Source organism: Nelumbo nucifera, chromosome 4 (genome assembly GCF_055504915.1).
Source record: "Nelumbo nucifera cultivar China Antique chromosome 4, China Antique-T2T, whole genome shotgun sequence".
NCBI classification, from domain to species: Eukaryota; Viridiplantae; Streptophyta; class Magnoliopsida; order Proteales; family Nelumbonaceae; genus Nelumbo; species Nelumbo nucifera.
The window spans coordinates 19,946,656-19,964,453 of record NC_142652.1 but is presented as its reverse complement, the minus strand read 5'-3'; the positions used below and the strand labels follow the sequence as shown (position 1 = coordinate 19,964,453).

The window sequence follows — 17,798 nt, the reverse complement described above, 5'->3', positions numbered from 1 at the left end:
CGGTCTTTGTGCTTATTAATAATTACCCTGTTCCTGTTGAGTTCAAATCAGCCCCCACAACAACCCACATCACATTTTTTGGAATGATATCATCATCGAGAGAGATGTTCCCAATACACGGCGGGGATGTGCCGTGGGTGGATTCTAAATACTGCACGTATTTATTTTGGATAAAAACTGTGATGCGTTTGGGTTTTATTATCCTAATATGATTGGCAAACAAACTTGCGTTTTAATACCAACAAAATTGCAGAAGATCTGAAAGGCGTCTCTGTATAAATATTCGATTGATTGGTGTTCTACTGCTGTCTTGTCTTGACAATACCTAGCAGCAAGTAATTAATGGGTTGTTTTGCATTTGATTCTACGGAGAAGTACGGTCCCTACGAGTAAAGGGTTTAAAGGATTCTTCTTCTGCATTTGATTCTATTGAAGGGATGATGGAATGTGAACGAGTACTACAGGAGGATTCCTCTACATTTGATTACCATGAAGGTCTGATGGATTTACCGGTTGGGTATAGATTTATACCAACAGATCAAGAGCTCGTGTTGCATTATCTGTTAAACAAGCTCCAATCTAAGCCTCTTCCGTGTTCCGTCATTGTAGACATTAGCGCAGACGAGCTATACAGTAAACCTCCCAATCAGCTTGGTATGTTGGTCATCTCTCTCTCTCTTTCTCTCTCTCTCTCTCTGTTACATATATTGCATTACAATTTACAGGGATCAACTTGTTTGCGAGAGAGGAGTTGTTTTTCTTTATCCACTATAATGGAAATCATCGAGTTGATCGAATGGTTGGAGATGGGATAGGTAGATGGAAAATCATTGGAGAAGAAACGTCAACATACTCCTGGGAAGGATTTGAATTTGTTTTCAAGAAGATCTCATTATGTTACTACTCAGGAAAGCGATCAAGAGGAAGAAGAACGAAGTGGGTGATGGTGGAGCATCATTTAATAAGGGAACATAAAGTCAAAAATACCAACTTAAAGGTGAGAACTCAGAAGAGATCATCAATTACTATATGCTGTCTGTCTTTTACACACCTTGAATTTGTAATCTAATGGTGGTTTCCTAATTACTTCCAGGAGTGTGTGCTAGGAAGGATTAAGCGTGGGGAGCTTTACACGAGTTAATTTGTATAGGGCTGCTTCTTTTCTCATTATTGATGTAAGAAATAATAAGAAGAATAAATGCATTTATTAGTCTTTTTTTTTTTATATAGTATAAGCTAGTATATATATACATCCAGCCCCCTGTTCAACTTTGCCTAGTTGAACATTGTTAAATCAGCTAATCAATGTGACTTGTGACTATGATATGTATCTCTGTTCAGAGCAATTAATACGCTATATATCAAGGTTTGAGTGAAACTCTCGATATGTAAATTAAGTACAAATTAGGAGGCATGTGCAAATTGCATATTCGGAAGTCCACTTTTGAAGACTAAGAAGATGTTTGGGGTCGATGATGATTCCTCTTGTTTGTTTGTTTGATATCATTATGAGTTTGTTTCATAGTGATTATCAGCAGTGATTTTTGTGTTTATGGAAATTATCTCCCCTATCTATGTTAGATGTTATATCATACAAAAATAGTCAGAATGGGCATAGGAAGAGAGAAATCATCATGATTTTTATAATCCATTTTTAGCTGCTTTACCAATTTCTCAAAAATCAGCCAACCAAAGAGCAAAATAATCATTAATATGGCTCTGATGTAATGTGGATTTCTATCCCAAACACCACCTAAAACTTGTATATATAATTTTCCTCTCTCCCTACGATGAGGATTATTCTAAAATTGTCAATTAAGCATTTATACCACCTCAAAGCAAAGTTGATAAATTGCTACAATAGCTGGTTACTAGTGGCAAGAAGTTGGGCATGGGGTCTAATTACTTTAGGAAATCATTAAGGTGATGTTTGGCGTCAATGATGATTTTTCTTTGTTGATTATCCAAAGTCGGTGATTTTTTAAAAATCACCCAAAAAATTTTGTTTGATATCATTTATGTCATATATGTAAGTCGATTTTTGAGAAATCGGCTTTGAGTCTGTTTGATACTGATTTTTTAAGGGTCGATAATTATTGTATTAGAGTTATTATTCAATGCCATATTAGATGTCATGTCATCCTCAAAAATCGGAATCATCTAGAAATAGGTGATTCCTAAAAAAGGCCAATTTCCAAGGTTTTTAAAACTGAAACAGACAATGAACCAATCAGGGATCTGGTTCCTGGGTCGAACAGTCTGACTATTCGAACCGAACAAATGGCCCATTCTGACAAAAAAAAATAAAAAACTACCACAAACGTTGGACAGTTTGAACAATTTGACTGTCTGAGTCGGAAGTTTGCTGACCAAACCAACGGTTTTAAGCAAAATAACAGTTCTGGGGTAAAATGGAACCGGTCCCCTGAACGATTTTCGGTTTTTCCAATCTGACCATCCGGTCTGGTTCAATTTTGAAAACCATGTCGATTTCAATAATCGATTTTGGTCCAATTTCTTGAAAATCAATAAAATGGCCAACTCGGACATGGCAGTGATTTTTAAGAAACCCGGGTTCCTTTGCTTTAGAGGAGATTCTACCTATTTGTATTTACCATGAAAACAGTTTGCAAGCTAAAGCCCAATAAATTTAAATTTTAGGGTTAGGGTTTAAGGGTTTAGAATTTAGACTTTAGGGTTTAAGGCAGAGTTAGGATTTAGGGTTTTAAGGATTTGGGATTTAAGGTTTAGGGGTTTAAAGATTTAGGTTTTTGGGTTTAAGGGTTTACGTAGGTTGTGCTATTCTTCCCTCTTCAAATTTTACACTTTTCCATCTCGAACTCTCAGTCTTTTCAACTCTTCCCTGCACGAGTCTAAGTAATTATAAAAGGAGAAAGAAGCAGTACCTTTTCCGTGTTGGGTTATGGAAGCACACTCCTTTTAAGTTATTCTCCTCTTTTAAGTTCTCTTCCGAGTTTCTTTGTAGCAACGAACACGTTTTCATCTTCCGAAACCAGCGAGCTAGTGACCCATTAATTGTTTCAAGAACAAAACTCTATTAGTCTGTTGATTTGTACAACTGGGTCGACTTCACATAATTATCTATCTCTCTTCTTTCTATCCAATTTTCATGGATTCCATTAAAGAGACTAGTTTAAGTTTACTGTGTATTGCAGAGAAAGGCAAAGTGGGTTATTTCTTCACACTTACAGATTGGAAGTATCCAAAAATGGTTGCTGAAAAGGGGTGAGTTTTATCTATTCATATTCTTTCTTTGTTGGGTGATACTAGAGTTTAGGAGTTGAATTCAGAGAAAAGGTTCTGTTTCTCTTCTATCCCATGGAGATTTTGTGTTCTTTGTCGGATTCAAGAGAAGAGACATGGTCAGGGCAGGAATACGGAGGCCGTCAAAGCAGCTTCTGGATTCACTTCCACGGGAACGACCATGTTTGACCGGGAATTGAAGAGTGCCAAATCGTCGGAGAAGTGATGCCCCTGGATGACTGGGAACACTACCAAATCGCTGCAGATGTGAACTAAGAGCGTGTAAGAATTGAACGCATGGTTTAAAGTATTGACACGCCCGATAGATAAGGGTGTCAATGGACCGGTTTTGGATTGACCCCACGGCTTGGACGGACTAACAAGACATACTGGATTGGACCACTCTGGTCCAAACTATTTATTAGATTGGACTGGACCTGGTCCATCCGTAATAAATTTATATTGGATTCGGTTGGATTAAGCCAATATCCGATCCACTGATATAAGATAAGAATATAGGTGTCAATGGACCGGGTTTGGGTTGAAACCAATCTAAGTTAAAAACGATTTTGAACAGATTGGATGGTCCAGACATTGAACTGGACCAGCCCAAAATGGTCCAAAATATTCATTGGATTGGATTGGACCTGGTCCATTTGTAATAGGCTCACATTGAACTGGATCAGATTGGACCAAATCCAGTCCAATTGACATGGCCATACATACCAACTGGGATGCTTTGTAAATTGCAAGATGCAACCAACTGGTTGGTAAGGTCTCTTACCGGTTGTAGCGGAAACTTGGAATCGAATCCTACTTACACCTAGGTTGGGGAAATGACTGGATGGACTATCACCATTGTGTAGCCCTTCAGAAGATTTCCAAAAAAAAGGCTTTATAACTTCTTTTTTTTTTAGCTTTTCTTTTCTTTTTAGAAATGTTTCAGGGGCTCGGTTTTAATTTTAGGCTTGATTATCCTTGAAAGTGATGAAATTCTGAAACACCTCTTATTTAGTGTTTGAGAAAGCTAATAACAATAGGATACGATATCCCCAGTACTAGGCATTGTATCAAAATTTTGAACATTGGTTGAACGTGTTGGACAAATGGGGACTGTCCATCCAGGGAGAAGAAGAATATGTAGAAGAGATGAGAGTTAGTAACCTAGCCAGAAAAAGAATAATATTGCGGGAGGGAAGGGAGATTCTACCAATCCAGCCAGTGATTTGGTGACAATTAAGGCTGTGTGTGGAAGTGGTGTAAAACATCATTGATGTAAAAATCTATGATAGAGTTTCACACCAAACAGTAAAAAAGTTCTGACCGTTGAGATTCAAAAAATGTGGCATTTTAATTTAGATGAGGTTTTACATTGATTTAGGATGTAAAACTCCACCCCCATTCAAACACTGATAAATCTGAACTGGGAGTGGAGTTTTACATCGATCTTGATTTACACTCCATCTAAATGCCAACAAAACCAAACCGACATAATTTTTTGCATCAATGACGTTTTAGATCACTTCCAAATGCAACCTAAAGATATCCAAGGCTTGATGATCCACCATTTTGGAGCAACTTGGATTATGAATATTTGATATTTAGGGGTGGATTCGAGCCGAGCTAAGCCAAATAGTACCAAGCTCGAGCTCGGCTCGAGACTTTTCTACAAGGCTCAAGCTCGGTTCGAGCCAAAACCTTGAGATCAAGCTCGGGTTGAGTCAAAAGTTCATAAGCTCGAGCTCGGCTTGTTTTATATTTTATAAAAATATTTTATTATTAAAATATTTTATAAAAATAAAAATTATATAAAAATTTTTTAGTTTATATTTAAAAAATTAAGAATTATAATATTTTTATAATATATATTATTTTCCATAATTTTATTATATATATTAAATATCAAATATATATATATATATATATATATATATATATATATATATATATATATATATCGAGTTGGCTTGCAAGCCTCACGAGCCAAGCTTTAGTAGGCTCGAGCTCGGCTCGTTTATTAATCGAACCACTAAAGTGGGCTCAAGCTCGATTGAAACTGAGCCGAACCGAGCTCGAGCAGCTCGTAAAAAGCTCGGGTCCTTGCCACTCCTATTGATATTGAGCCAGCAACATTCCAATGAGCTGAAAGCTCTACAAATGGTGCACAAATTTAAAGAATTGCCAATCAATCACATCAGACATGTCACATGTGGTATACTTAATAAGGTTACTTAACAATGTTTAATACGTCTCACTTTAGCGCTAATTCATGTTTTTAAACCAAATCTGCATTTCCTCTTCTCATGATTAGTCCTAACACCTTCCAACAGCATTTGTAGTCATGCATTGGAAATACATTCCCACGAGTGAAAAAATACAAATATAGAGGAGACCAGATCTGCTCTTCACAAGTGCTCCTTATACCGACCTCACGGGCATATCTAACCATTTAACGAGAATATTTTCTGTACTTATGTGTTATTATTCATGGGATCATTATTCAGGAACTACAGAATTAAATTAAACTAGTTGGAGTTTGTTTTGCATGCTAACGATTTGAATTAAAATTGGTCATCATCATCATGCATGTCTTTATCCCAACTATATGGGGTTGGCTACATGAATACTCGGTTTGTTTTTTTGATTTTGTTTAATGCCATATCATTTGAACTAAATTGATGCAGTTTGAAAACAGATACAAACTTGTCTTCCACTCTCTTTGCAATCTTTATGCCAAAATAGTGTGAAACTATGAATGAATTAGAAAACAATGCTGATATAGGATATATATTTTTCCCGTAATTTATGGAAATAACAATATTAAAAACAGGTTAACTATTTTCTTAATTAAAATTTATGTATTTCAATATGATTTGTATCTTAGAAATTCTAATGGATTTGGTATTTTTTAAATTAAGATTATATATTTCTATAAATTTTAATTATTATGTTAATTTATGATAAATAACAACATAATTATTACTTAAAAAATAAAAATAATATTTACAAAATATTTAAGAATTTAAATTGAGTTATTTGTTAATATGCAAAGTAAAATTGATAAAATAGAAAATAAGTGATTTCATCATAAAATATTTTAGTTGCATATGATTTGTGCTTGAGATTTATATTCTCATGAATCTAACATATTTTTTGGATTAATTATATATTTCCACAATTATTAACTAATGATTAAAGTAAATAATAGCATATTAATGACTTCATGCATGTGGTAATTTGTAAAATTCTATTGATTATTGATAGATGCGTTATCTTTTTTTATTATTTCTTTTGAAGGGATAGACAACGGTTGGTGGGGTAACCATCCCCCACCCAGGTGCAGGAAGGATTTGGTCTCAAGTCTCTGCTACGACCAGCGAAAGACCTTACCAACCAGCTGGTTGACGCCTTGCTTGACAGATACATTATCAATATAATTGTGTGATATCTGCATGCATATCCCATTATATAGATTGTGATTATTTTTTCATAAAATCCGTAAGTATGCATTTTGTTTATGTATTTATACTAAAGATGCAACTTGGTTTGACCTGAGTTAACATTTTATACTGCTTTAGCCTAAAAGCCTTTGGGCCTGGGCCATTCAAATGTTTACAAAAGCCCTACCCAAAGCCACCCAAGTTGGACGGTGGAACCCCTAATTTATACCTTAGTTATTTCAACCTTAGACCTAGAACATTATCTTCTTCTTCTTCTTCTTCTTCTTTTGTTGAATTTCCTCTGATGTATCCAACCACGTTTGTACCTTTTCACCATACACATGCCTATCCATGGCATATCACAATACATATCAATTTCCAAAGTTTCAATACTGATGCTGTGAACATTTGGTTTGTGCCAATAACCCGGCCTTGGTTGGCGGTTCTTGTGAAGAACAGCCATTGATTGAATAGTTTATAGTTGCAAGAACATTTTGGCCAAGCTTTCCCCACTCATCGCTGGGTAGGTTTTAGATAGATCACAATGGGATATGCAGCCAGCACACGCAAAGCAGATCAAGTAAAAATTGCCATGAGACCCACCAATGTAAGCTTGCTGGGCACTACTAAAACAAAAGACACACCCACACCGCAAGCAGGTTGGATGTGCGGTTGAACCATCTCTATCAACTAAGTGTTGCTTTAAAAATGATCAATATCACAGAAGCCATTCCCACTTAAAGTGGCAAGTTATTGCTTGCACAAAGTTGGTAACCAAATATAATCACCTGACACGCCATAATGAAAGGTTGGCCCTGTCGATGCTGGCTGCTAGTGCTAGCATCTGGTTTTCACTTTTCAGGCCATTCGGTTCTCCCATCCCCGGAGAAGCAAATCGGGTAGCCTACGCCTTGGCTTAGAGAGCATGACTCTGGTCTTGCATTACATTACATATCTCTTAATGACTCAGCTTTACTTTCTTGCACCAAAAAAAAAAAGGCGCCATAATGAAAGGGTTTCTGTGCCTTCCAACGCACAGTATGTGTTTCTTTAAGATCTGAACAATTATTCATTTGACCAAATTGGAAGATGTTACAGAAACAAGAGCCCAGAATCGATACCAAAAAAATTCCAGCCATGAAGGCTCTCAAGGAAATATGTGGTAAAGCAACCAGAGATTGGTATTATGAGACATTTTTGAAATGAGGAAAAACAGGATAAATAATGACCAAAAAAACCAAAAATTTAACCTAGTAACGGTTCCAGTAGGTCCTGCGCCTGAACCAGTTGTAGTCTGGTAAACCTTGAACGGGACCCATCGCTGCAATTGCAATGTCCTGCAAAAATAAAAAAAAAAAAACAAAAAAGATCGTCAAGGTGCATTATTTTAAATTTTTAATGGCCATATTCCCTCGTCTCATCTATATATTATTAGCATATAACACAACAGTCCTTGCCTTGTCAAATATAAACCGGTTTGCAACACGCTTTACGGTGCTTGCATCCACAGCATCAATCCTTGCAAACAGTTCGGCAAAAGAGATTCTTCGGCCATAGGTAAGAAGCTGCAAGCACAGGTATAATAAAATTATAAAGGAGACGATAGAACATAAATTTATGTTTTTTTATGAATACGTATATGTGTATTTCTTCCATGCAAAGTTACCCTGCTCCAGCTCCCAGCGGGGCTAATCAAATCTTCCAAATGCAAGCAACCATACCGAACATTGAAAGAGATGAGCATTAAGCTTAAAACCGGGCAAACATTTTACCTCCTAACAGCCAATAATAATATTTGAACTCCTTTAATAATCAATGGCAATAATCATTCAAAAGGTGGCTATATATCAGATATTTCCCATCAGTCTGAGCGGGACCCATAAAGCTTTTCTTTTTTCTCCTTCCGATGACCCATGATGCATCATATATATCAGACATATCAAAAGAGGATTCATACCTGACGCCCAATATCTTCAGCAACAGGACTGGTTCCATCAATGTGAAGGAGCAGAGAAGATTTCAACTGTAAAACAGCATTTAGGTCAATGGCCAAATTAGACAATGATGGGAAAACTTGACAAAAGACAAAGGTTTGGTCTCTTTTCAATGTGTAATGAAGAATTCCTACTCTGCTCTGATCAGTGTTACAAGAATTGAAATGATCAGAAAGGCAACATTTCACACCAGAAACACTGTAGAAGATGCAAGGATGTCTAACAAAAACATCTCAGATATTTCCACCAGCTATTTACCCACACACACACACAATGAGGAGCACAGAAAACTACCTGATTACGAGCACGAGTAACATCAGCTTCTGAGACTCGGTAAGAGAGCTTGCTTATCTCATACATAATTGCATACGCTAGATCATCCAAGCAATCCGGCTGTTTCAATTGAACGTACAATTAGGATAAATGACAGCACATACAATCAAGAAAGATGAATGCAACTGAACTAGGCTTGATCATTGATGGTATGATTTGCCCAGAAAACAAACACATGGCTGAGATACAGAGATAACAAAACAAGTGGAGTACCCAGCTTAAAATATAAGAATTCAATTAAGTATGACACCCCTCTCCTCAACTACACCTTCAACATGGAATTGATAATTAATTCCGCTAGCCTACTACCTGAATGAGTGAATTCTACACTGCTACAGATCAGAACCAAAGAGTGCAACCCAATAGCTGTGGAATCCAGGAGCAGCTTTTATTGGTTGAGCCATTTAGAGAACAGACTAAGCAATCCAGTTACACATAGCAACAGGTTTGGAGCCTAAAAGGACTCAACATGTGCCTCATCTCCCAAACTCACAAAGAAAGTTCAGCAAAGAAGGTTAGGCCTAGGGGTTAAACTTGATCAAATTGGATTAGATTTTGAGCAACCTGGGCCCAACCCTAACAACCAGTCTAACCCAAGGTGAAGCCTGAGTTTGCCAACACAACTTGAGTTTAACTAGGGCTTGCACATCTTCTTGCAGGCTTGGTCAGGCCTAAGCAGGTTGGTGGGGTATATAACTTCTGTTTTGCACTTTTATCTTATTTGTTATTTCACTTAAGCTTTATACTATAATCCTTTTTTTTAGAAAAGGTTATGTATTAAGGGGCTAACCACAAAAATTATCATGTACAGCCCTTGAAGCAGGAAGGCACAAACAATGTAATAAAAAACAATACATATAAGTGAGGTATTCTCTACATATTCACATAAGACTGAATCACAAGCTCATTAGCACGAATAATCTATCCCAACTTGAAGAGAGGTGGTGTAACTTAGGACCAAGGAAGTCTTTTTACTCAGGCTGGCCTATCTTATAATGTAGCAAAATTTAGTAGAACAAAGGAAATATATACAAATACCATTGCATATGCATAATCTATGTGCATAACTACATTTTTACATGTTCATGAAAGAGTGCTGACCCAGTTTAATCATATAAATATTGTAAATATGCTTTAAAATGTATATAGAGTATAAATAATATAGATAGATATATATAGCATAAATACAAAATATACATATATACAGGAGCTAAAATTTAATATAAAAGTTTAGCTGGGCTCACATTGGATTGGAATGGGCTCAGGCTATCTAAGGCCTCAACCCAGGCCTAACCTGAGTTTAGGTCAAGCCAGACACATGCAAAAGGTCAGGTTGCGTCTGGTCTGGCATGGGTTAGGCCAAGAAAAAGTTGCCATCCTACAAGCAAATGTCCAAGATAATCCCTTCTATGATCAATCAAGAAAAAAAATGTTTTACGTGAGCAGATTTAAATCTAAATTAAAAAATTTAAACCTTGGACAGCTAATGTTATTTGGGGAAAAAACACAATACAAGGTTGGACTGGATTTGGTCCAATCCGGTCCAGTCCAATGTGAGTCCATTACAAATGGACCTGGTCCAATCCAGTCCAATGAATATTTTGGACCATTTTGGACTGGTCCAGAGACTGTCCAATCTGTTCAAATTCCCGTTAATTTAGATTGGTTTCAACTCAAACCTGGTCCATTGACACCTATGTTTTTATCTTCTATCAATGGACCAGATATTGGCTCAATCCAATATAAATTCATTATGGACGGACCAGGTCCAATCCAGTATGTCATATTGGTCCGTCCAGTCTGTCCAAATTCAATGTCTTATTGGTCCGTCCAAATGGATTTTGAATTGGACAGAGTCCAACCCAAAACCGGTCCATTGACACCCCTAGATCTGATGTGGGGTTGATGTATTCGGTTTTCTTTCTTTTGCAATATAATACGGATAGAGTCAGAAAAAAAAACAACAAAAAGATCTGATATGGGGTTGAAGGTGTTGCATGGACTCGCCCATCCTAAATGGACAACATGTCCATGTTAGAAAACACATTAGAATCTCACACTCCATAGATACTTGAGGGAACTTCTATGTATCATCTTATTCTTATCTGCTAGCTTGCTTGACATAAACAAACAGCTATATAAATGTATTTATCAAAAAAACAGCTATTTAAAAGGCATTTTTCATGCCAAGTGTTATTTAGTGACAGAGGCAACAGTTTGTGTAAGTATATAATGTTAGAATTCAAGAAATATGTATTTTAATAGCATGTACTTTTCCATAAAGCGTGACTGCAATTCCAAATTTTCTCATCTTGCCAAGCCAGACTCTTGGACATGCATCAGATTCCAACTCCTGTGTCTGTGTCCATGCGAAATTGGGTTGAACGCACAAAATCACAAGGACCACCTATTGGACATATGGTTTAGATCAACCATATAATGCCTTCATGTGGCAGAAAAGGGTCATGGAGGGAAGATCCTTACTTTTTCCTTAAAAAACTTTTTTTATATAATCCTTTGTCCTAAAAAACTTTTGCAATCCTAAAAAATTTATTTCCACAAACACACAGATATAAATATATTGCTCCTTTTCAACCAGATCCAAACACATCCTCAAAGTTTGTTAACCCTTTTCAGTTGAGTATTTGCTTCCTCTTGGGTAGAAACAAGAAAATAAATAAATCTTCCCAGATAACTGGGAGTCGATTTTATGTAAATCTCCAGAACATGTTTTTTATGAAAGAATCTCCAGAACATGCTCACCCATACTAATCATTAATCACCAAAAGGATTTTGTTAAAGGATCCAACCAATGATAAAACATCATCATAAGTCATGTGCCAACTATATGGAGTTGGCCACATGAATCCTGTTCTGCCATTCCATTCTGTTCAGTACCGCAACCATTGTTAAAATTATGGGCCCTTGGATCATTTATCACTACTTCAGTCCATGACTTTTTTGGTCTGACCCTAGCTCTTCTAGCCCTTTCACATATCACTTATTTCTCCCAAGTGCTCTAGTCTGTAGATGGTTTCTCATTGGTTTCTTCAAAAAATTCATTTCCGATCCTACCCTTTCTAGTTTTCCCACCCATCCATTTCAACATTCTTATTTCTGCCAAACTCAAATTTTGGACATCCCAAACAATGGTAAATGGATAGGAAAATTGAGAACGAATATGGACAATGGTAACATGACCATTACCAACATCGAGAATGAAGATAAAATGAAGAAATTGTAAGACACCAAGTGTTATTACAGAATAAGATTGATACTTTGGATGAATTTATATAAATACAAAGAAACCAAAGGCCCATCCCAATTAAAGAAAGAAAGAAAGAAAAGGAGCTAAGAAAAGTTCAAATTACTAAAGTGCCATGAAGCTAAAATGACCAACGAAAGTTAAAATATCAAAAGCAGAAATTGAAAAAACCTAATAGAAAACTCTCAGCAATCATACCTTGGCAATGGCATAAACACCAAACAATCCTGTGTCCTTATAGTTAGTGTTGAAAGCCATCATGCTCTCAGCTACTTCATTTATAGCAACCCTCTGTGCAAGTTCTGAACTGTTTATAGATTACAAATGCAATCATTATATGTATTTTGCAAAAGATCTATCACTAAGAAAAGAGATCAAGTTGCAAATATCAACTGAATAAATGAATCAAACCATATAATCAAAGACTCACCCCATGTGCTTTCCCCCTCCTGTATTTTTATTCCACGAACCTAGCATGGACTGCATGACCATCAAAGCAATTGAATCTGGGTCTGTCCACGAAGCTCCATTGAATGCAACAGCAAATTGTGCAAGAGGAACATCATCATCAATTATCCGAACCTGATTGTTATGGAGCAATAGTAAAGAGTTAAAAAGAACAGTAAAAGAAGAAATATTTCTCAAGCACATATAGAAATATGCCATAACAAAACCAAACATCCATACCTCAGAACCAGTAAAGGCTGCTGGTTCCTTTGCAACCAACTGAGCAGCAGTGGTAGGATCAGTAGAGAGCTTTGTAAAGAGCTTCTTTACTTGCTCAACAATATCCTCATGCTTAACAGCTCCAGCAGCAGAAATGACCTGAAATGAATGTCCAGAAAATAATAATCGTGAAGAATATGAAGATGAAAACTCTGAATCATGATCATAGTGAATAAAATTAAAATCAAATAGAATAAAGGTTTCACATTAACTAATTGATCCATCTTTGTTTTAATTAAAAATAGAAAGGCCTCTGTCACTCAAGTTAAGTACCATTCTAGGAGCTGTATAATGGGTTGAAATGTAGTTTTGAAGATGAGCTTTCGTGATTGTCTTAATATTCTGAGCAGGCCCCAAAATAGTCCTACCCAATGGAGTATATTGGAAGGCAGTTGCATGCAAATGGTCAAAAATAACTTCCTCAGCTTGCCCCTCCACCTATATGACAAAAAAATGTAAAGTATCATAAATATACATCATATTATGAACCATGAACAAGGAAAATGGTAACAACCATACAAATTACTTATTTTAACAGAAGGAAATATAGTCTCCATGCACCAGTTACTACCCTGTAATGCTCTTCCTCAAGAGAAATAAAAAAAGGATACCATGTGTAACATCATATGGGCACTATAACAACATTTATCTATTGCCTGTCTTTATCTATTGTTATTACCAAGAAAAAAAGAAGCCTTGTCAAAGATATACTTTTGGCTTAAAAAAGGTATACTTTTATGTTAGATTATTGTTTGTACTTTTTAAAGAAGCACTCTATGGATACAAGTGTTGTCAAAAGGTTGAGTAGTCATTACATTTGCCATAAAAAAAAGATATAGTTTTACATTAGGGTTGTTGTTTTTAACTTTTGAAAGAAGAAGCACTTCTAGGTCATATATGCATACAAGGGGATGTTACATGCAAGTTATTTTCATCAATAACAGAGTCATCAATGGGTCAACTACTCATTAACTAGTCAGGCGACTAGTCAATTGAGGATCATATGAACTGCATCACTAATTAGTGCAGTCACTTGGGATGACTAAGCATCAATTAGGTCAACTAGTCAATTGATGACAAGATCTACTCAACCACAAGCACAGAATTGTTTTAAAGCTTTATTTGCTTGTGTTTATCTCTGGCTATTTCAAATAATAAGCACAAACTTTAATTTTTTGTATGCAATTATGCATTTTGTTACTTCAAGCATTAACTTTTCTTCCAATCAGTGTTATGCTGGTGCAGAGTTGACACAAGAGGTACATCAAATAGTCAAAGGTTGCAGTTTTTTGGAAAAGAAAAAAAAAACAAAAACAAAAACAAGGGCTGTAACTCCCTATCCAAGCCTATCAAGTCTAACTTTTCTATGTTAGAAACACAGGCTGCAAACTAAATGTTTAGTGGCATTCTTTTATTTTGCATATTTGCAATCTATAATAACTTATTTATAGGATTAGATCAATATCACCAGTCAAAAAAATAGCATCAAGATCTTAAATCTAAAAGAGTAAAAGGTATCTTTTTTTTCTGGCTGACTAGTCAGTACCTAGGCATTGACTAGTCATTGCATCAACTAGTAGAGAGGCCAAAACAACTAGTCATTACTTCACTGCATTGATAACTTTGGAATGAAATATCTTTTTCTTTTAAGCATTGGGCAACAAATATCATTGTGGCTGACATTTGCATCTCTTTTGCAGGTACTGTTTTTACACATCTTCCGTATTATGCCAGTTCCCCCATTTCTACAATGCATTTTCTATTTTTGTTTGCTTGTTATTAGATTATTTATCTCACTCAGTTCATCAGGCAACTACTAATATTTGCTTGTATACCAACAAAAATAAAAGAACTGAAGTGAGGGTAGTCAGAGCCAAAGCATTGGCTTTTTCAATTTGCACCTGTAAGGAATAATAAACGTAAAAAATTCACCATGTGCTTAATTTTTTCTCTTGGTCATCATAAACTTAATTTTAGGAAAAGTATATAGCTCGGCCTCTAATATGGTAACTTATATATTGGGGGAAATTTTACCACCAACATTAGTCATTGTGTTGCTGATAAACATTGGTAATTGTTGCACCAAAATAAGGAGAAATTACCTTCATGAATCAGGACATGTGCAACAGATTACAGGCACAATAGTAGGGAGCTATGGATGGAATTGTTCATACATAAACCAGCCACCTTTTTTTGTCTGGTGGAGGAGGGTGTGGTATTTTTTCTTTTTTCTTTTTTCTTTTTTTTTTTTTTTTTTTGGGGGGGGGGGGGGGGGCTGTGATGGTATTTGGGATTCTGTCATCAAAATTGTCCAACTCTTACGACTAGTATAATAAAAGAATCATCGTTTGCCATTCCAATCTAAACAAAGTCATATCCGTTGCTATTGCATGTGCCTTCAAATATTGTCTCACTGTCTCATTCGCCTTCGCCCTTTGTTCCCAAGCTGTCTAGACCACTTGGTAGCTCCATCCATGGCCTTTATTTACCTTTATGTTATTAACCTTATGAAAGTCCTTGGAAACAAAATAAACATAAAGCAATAAGAGACATCGCTGAACAATGTGATTACTGCATACGATAGCAACAAATAACCCAATTCCCGTGCACAGTTCGGGGCGGAACCCAAAGAGATACTTAAAAAAAACAACCCCAAGGCCAAATTGATTGCAGTAAAGCCAAATCCACATCTGAAGAAAGTAACAAGCAAGGAATAATTCACGTACCTCTTCCATCTCGCGCAGAATTACGTCTCGCTCACGGTTGATCCGATTCTCGCTAAAGCAGGAATTTTGCAATATATCAGCAAGGATATCGAGTGCCTTCGGGACATCTTTATCCATTACCTTGGCGTAATACGTCGTCTGCTCCCTGGAGGTATATGCATTCAAATGCCCTCCCATGTTCTCGATCTCCTCTTCCAATACCCTAACTGACCTCTTCTCCGTACCCTTAAATATCATGTGCTCGAGGAAATGTGCAGTACCGTTCGTCTCATCGGTCTCGAACCTGCTCCCAGCATCGATCCACACGCCAACCGTGGCAGTGCGAGACGCCAAGTTCGACTCAGTCGCGATCCTGAGTCCATTAGGCAGAGTCGTTACGCGAGTTTCAGGAGCTGAAAGGATTTTTGTGTGATCAACGAGGACTGGGTGAGGGGAGGCGTGCTGGATGAACCTAGGATCGGAGTTGTCGAGTCGCTTGAGCTTCGCTTTCACTGCTTCTGCGAGTCGATCGTAGACCATGACATTCGGAGCTGGAGGTGATGGTAAATCTGCGACGGCGGGAGAAGTCGATGCAGATCGACTGGATTGCAGGAGAGCGCGGGTAGAGGGACATGATGATTTATGGGATCTCCGCGCAAGGGTTAAGAGCTGCCTAATCGCCATGGCTATGGCCTCTCAAGTTTCTAGGGTTAGGGTAATGGACTTGGAGAGTTTACAGAGAAGATGGAGGAGGATTCGAGGGAGATAAACAAACAACAGGAGAGCAGAAAAATAAGAGTTTGGACTTTGGAGCGGTTTGCGGAACACGGGTGAAAAAATCGGCCCGAACAACCAGATGAAATTCGATTTTGGTATGGCGATTACACTTCGCCCCGGTCCGTAAACTGGACGGTAGAAAATGGGTCAAGCTTAAGCTCAACTAGGCTGCCAAAAGCACGGGCCACCCGACTTACACCTCTACTTATCCGTCTTTTTGAGAGATCGATGTTTGAGGGGCTGACCAGCGAACGGGCCGGGGATTAAGTGATGGGACCTACATTGGTTGATCAACTGCTGGGACCTACATTCTTGCCCAACCTAATAAACGTGATTTAGAACCTGGATTAGGGGCTCAATATTCAAGTCCCGGAAAGTGGACTTAGCACCACAAGGGCAATAGCCTAGGCCCATGCCCGGCCCAATACAAATCCCGGGCCTGAAATGTAATGTAGGCACGCACTCAGGCCGCGCTGGTTTGTACTTTGATCTTACTTCTAACAAAATGCATTAATATAAATATATAAGTAGTGAATGACACATAATCGAATCAATAATGTTAAATTTATATTTATTAAAATTTTAAGAAATATTTATTTCAAAAAATAGTTTTTCAATAATTTTTATAATATAGTAATGATACATAGAGGGTTAATGATTAACTAAGATTGATAGAATGTAGGCAGAAGTGGCTATGGATAACCACTATTGTATTTTCTGCATTTTTTAGTAGGGGTGAGCATAATTCAGTTATAACCGAAAAATCGAACCAAAATTTTGGTTTCGGTTTAATCGGTTCGATATATTCGATTTTGTATATTTTGGTTACCATATTTGCTAAATCGGTTAACCAAAAAAACCGATTTAGTTTTATAATTATATATTTTTAATATATTTATATTATGATTTTATATTATATTATACATGGAAGATCGAACACGAAAGTCGGAACATCTATATTTCATACATAACTTAAGAACATACCATAATAAGCAATAATGTATTGTGGTAATACACTATTACGTATTAGACACGATCACGAAAAGTCCAAAACAGGAAAATAAAAAGAAAACTCTTCGTCTTCCCTTTTCCGCACTATGGCGCTTCCACTTCTAGACTTCCAGTTCCAGACTCAATGGCCAAGAGCAAACCAGAGAGGCAGAGACCTGACTCCAGAGTCGAGAATCCTCCCAAGTCCCAGCCCGGCAGCCCAGTAGCTCTAGGCATTCTGCACTCAGGCAGACTTCTGACTGCCTCAGACTCAGACTTAGTTCCGTTGCACTATTCCAGCCTT

The 17,798-nt window shown here is 37.0% G+C and overlaps 1 protein-coding gene across 1 annotated transcript; it reads right to left on the bottom strand.

Moving 5' to 3' along the window:
- Positions 1-7,712: 7,712 nt before the first annotated feature.
- Positions 7,713-16,528, bottom strand: LOC104597978 (putative mitochondrial-processing peptidase subunit beta, mitochondrial). The gene is made up of 9 exons (XM_010259805.3): positions 15,749-16,528; positions 13,296-13,460; positions 12,984-13,121; positions 12,727-12,878; positions 12,495-12,603; positions 8,993-9,091; positions 8,662-8,727; positions 8,162-8,269; positions 7,713-8,041 (listed from the first exon to the last, which is right to left on the bottom strand). The coding sequence occupies exons 1-9, from the start codon at positions 16,409-16,411 to the stop codon at positions 7,955-7,957; spliced, it is 1,587 nt and encodes a 528-aa protein (XP_010258107.1). The 5' UTR covers positions 16,412-16,528; the 3' UTR covers positions 7,713-7,954.
- Positions 16,529-17,798: the final 1,270 nt, after the last annotated feature.

Bases quoted from the DNA above. Each gene is read 5' to 3' on its own strand.
- LOC104597978 (XM_010259805.3), bottom strand. From the start codon at position 16,411: ATGGCGATTAGGCAGCTCTTAACCCTTGCGCGGAGATCCCATAAATCA. The intron at 12,879-12,983 runs GTATGGATGTTT...CATAACAATCAG, and splicing joins CAGCCTTTACTGGTTCTGAG to GTTCGGATAATTGATGATGA. The intron at 8,042-8,161 runs GCAAGGACTGTT...TTATTTTTGCAG, and splicing joins ACCGGTTTATATTTGACAAG to GACATTGCAATTGCAGCGAT.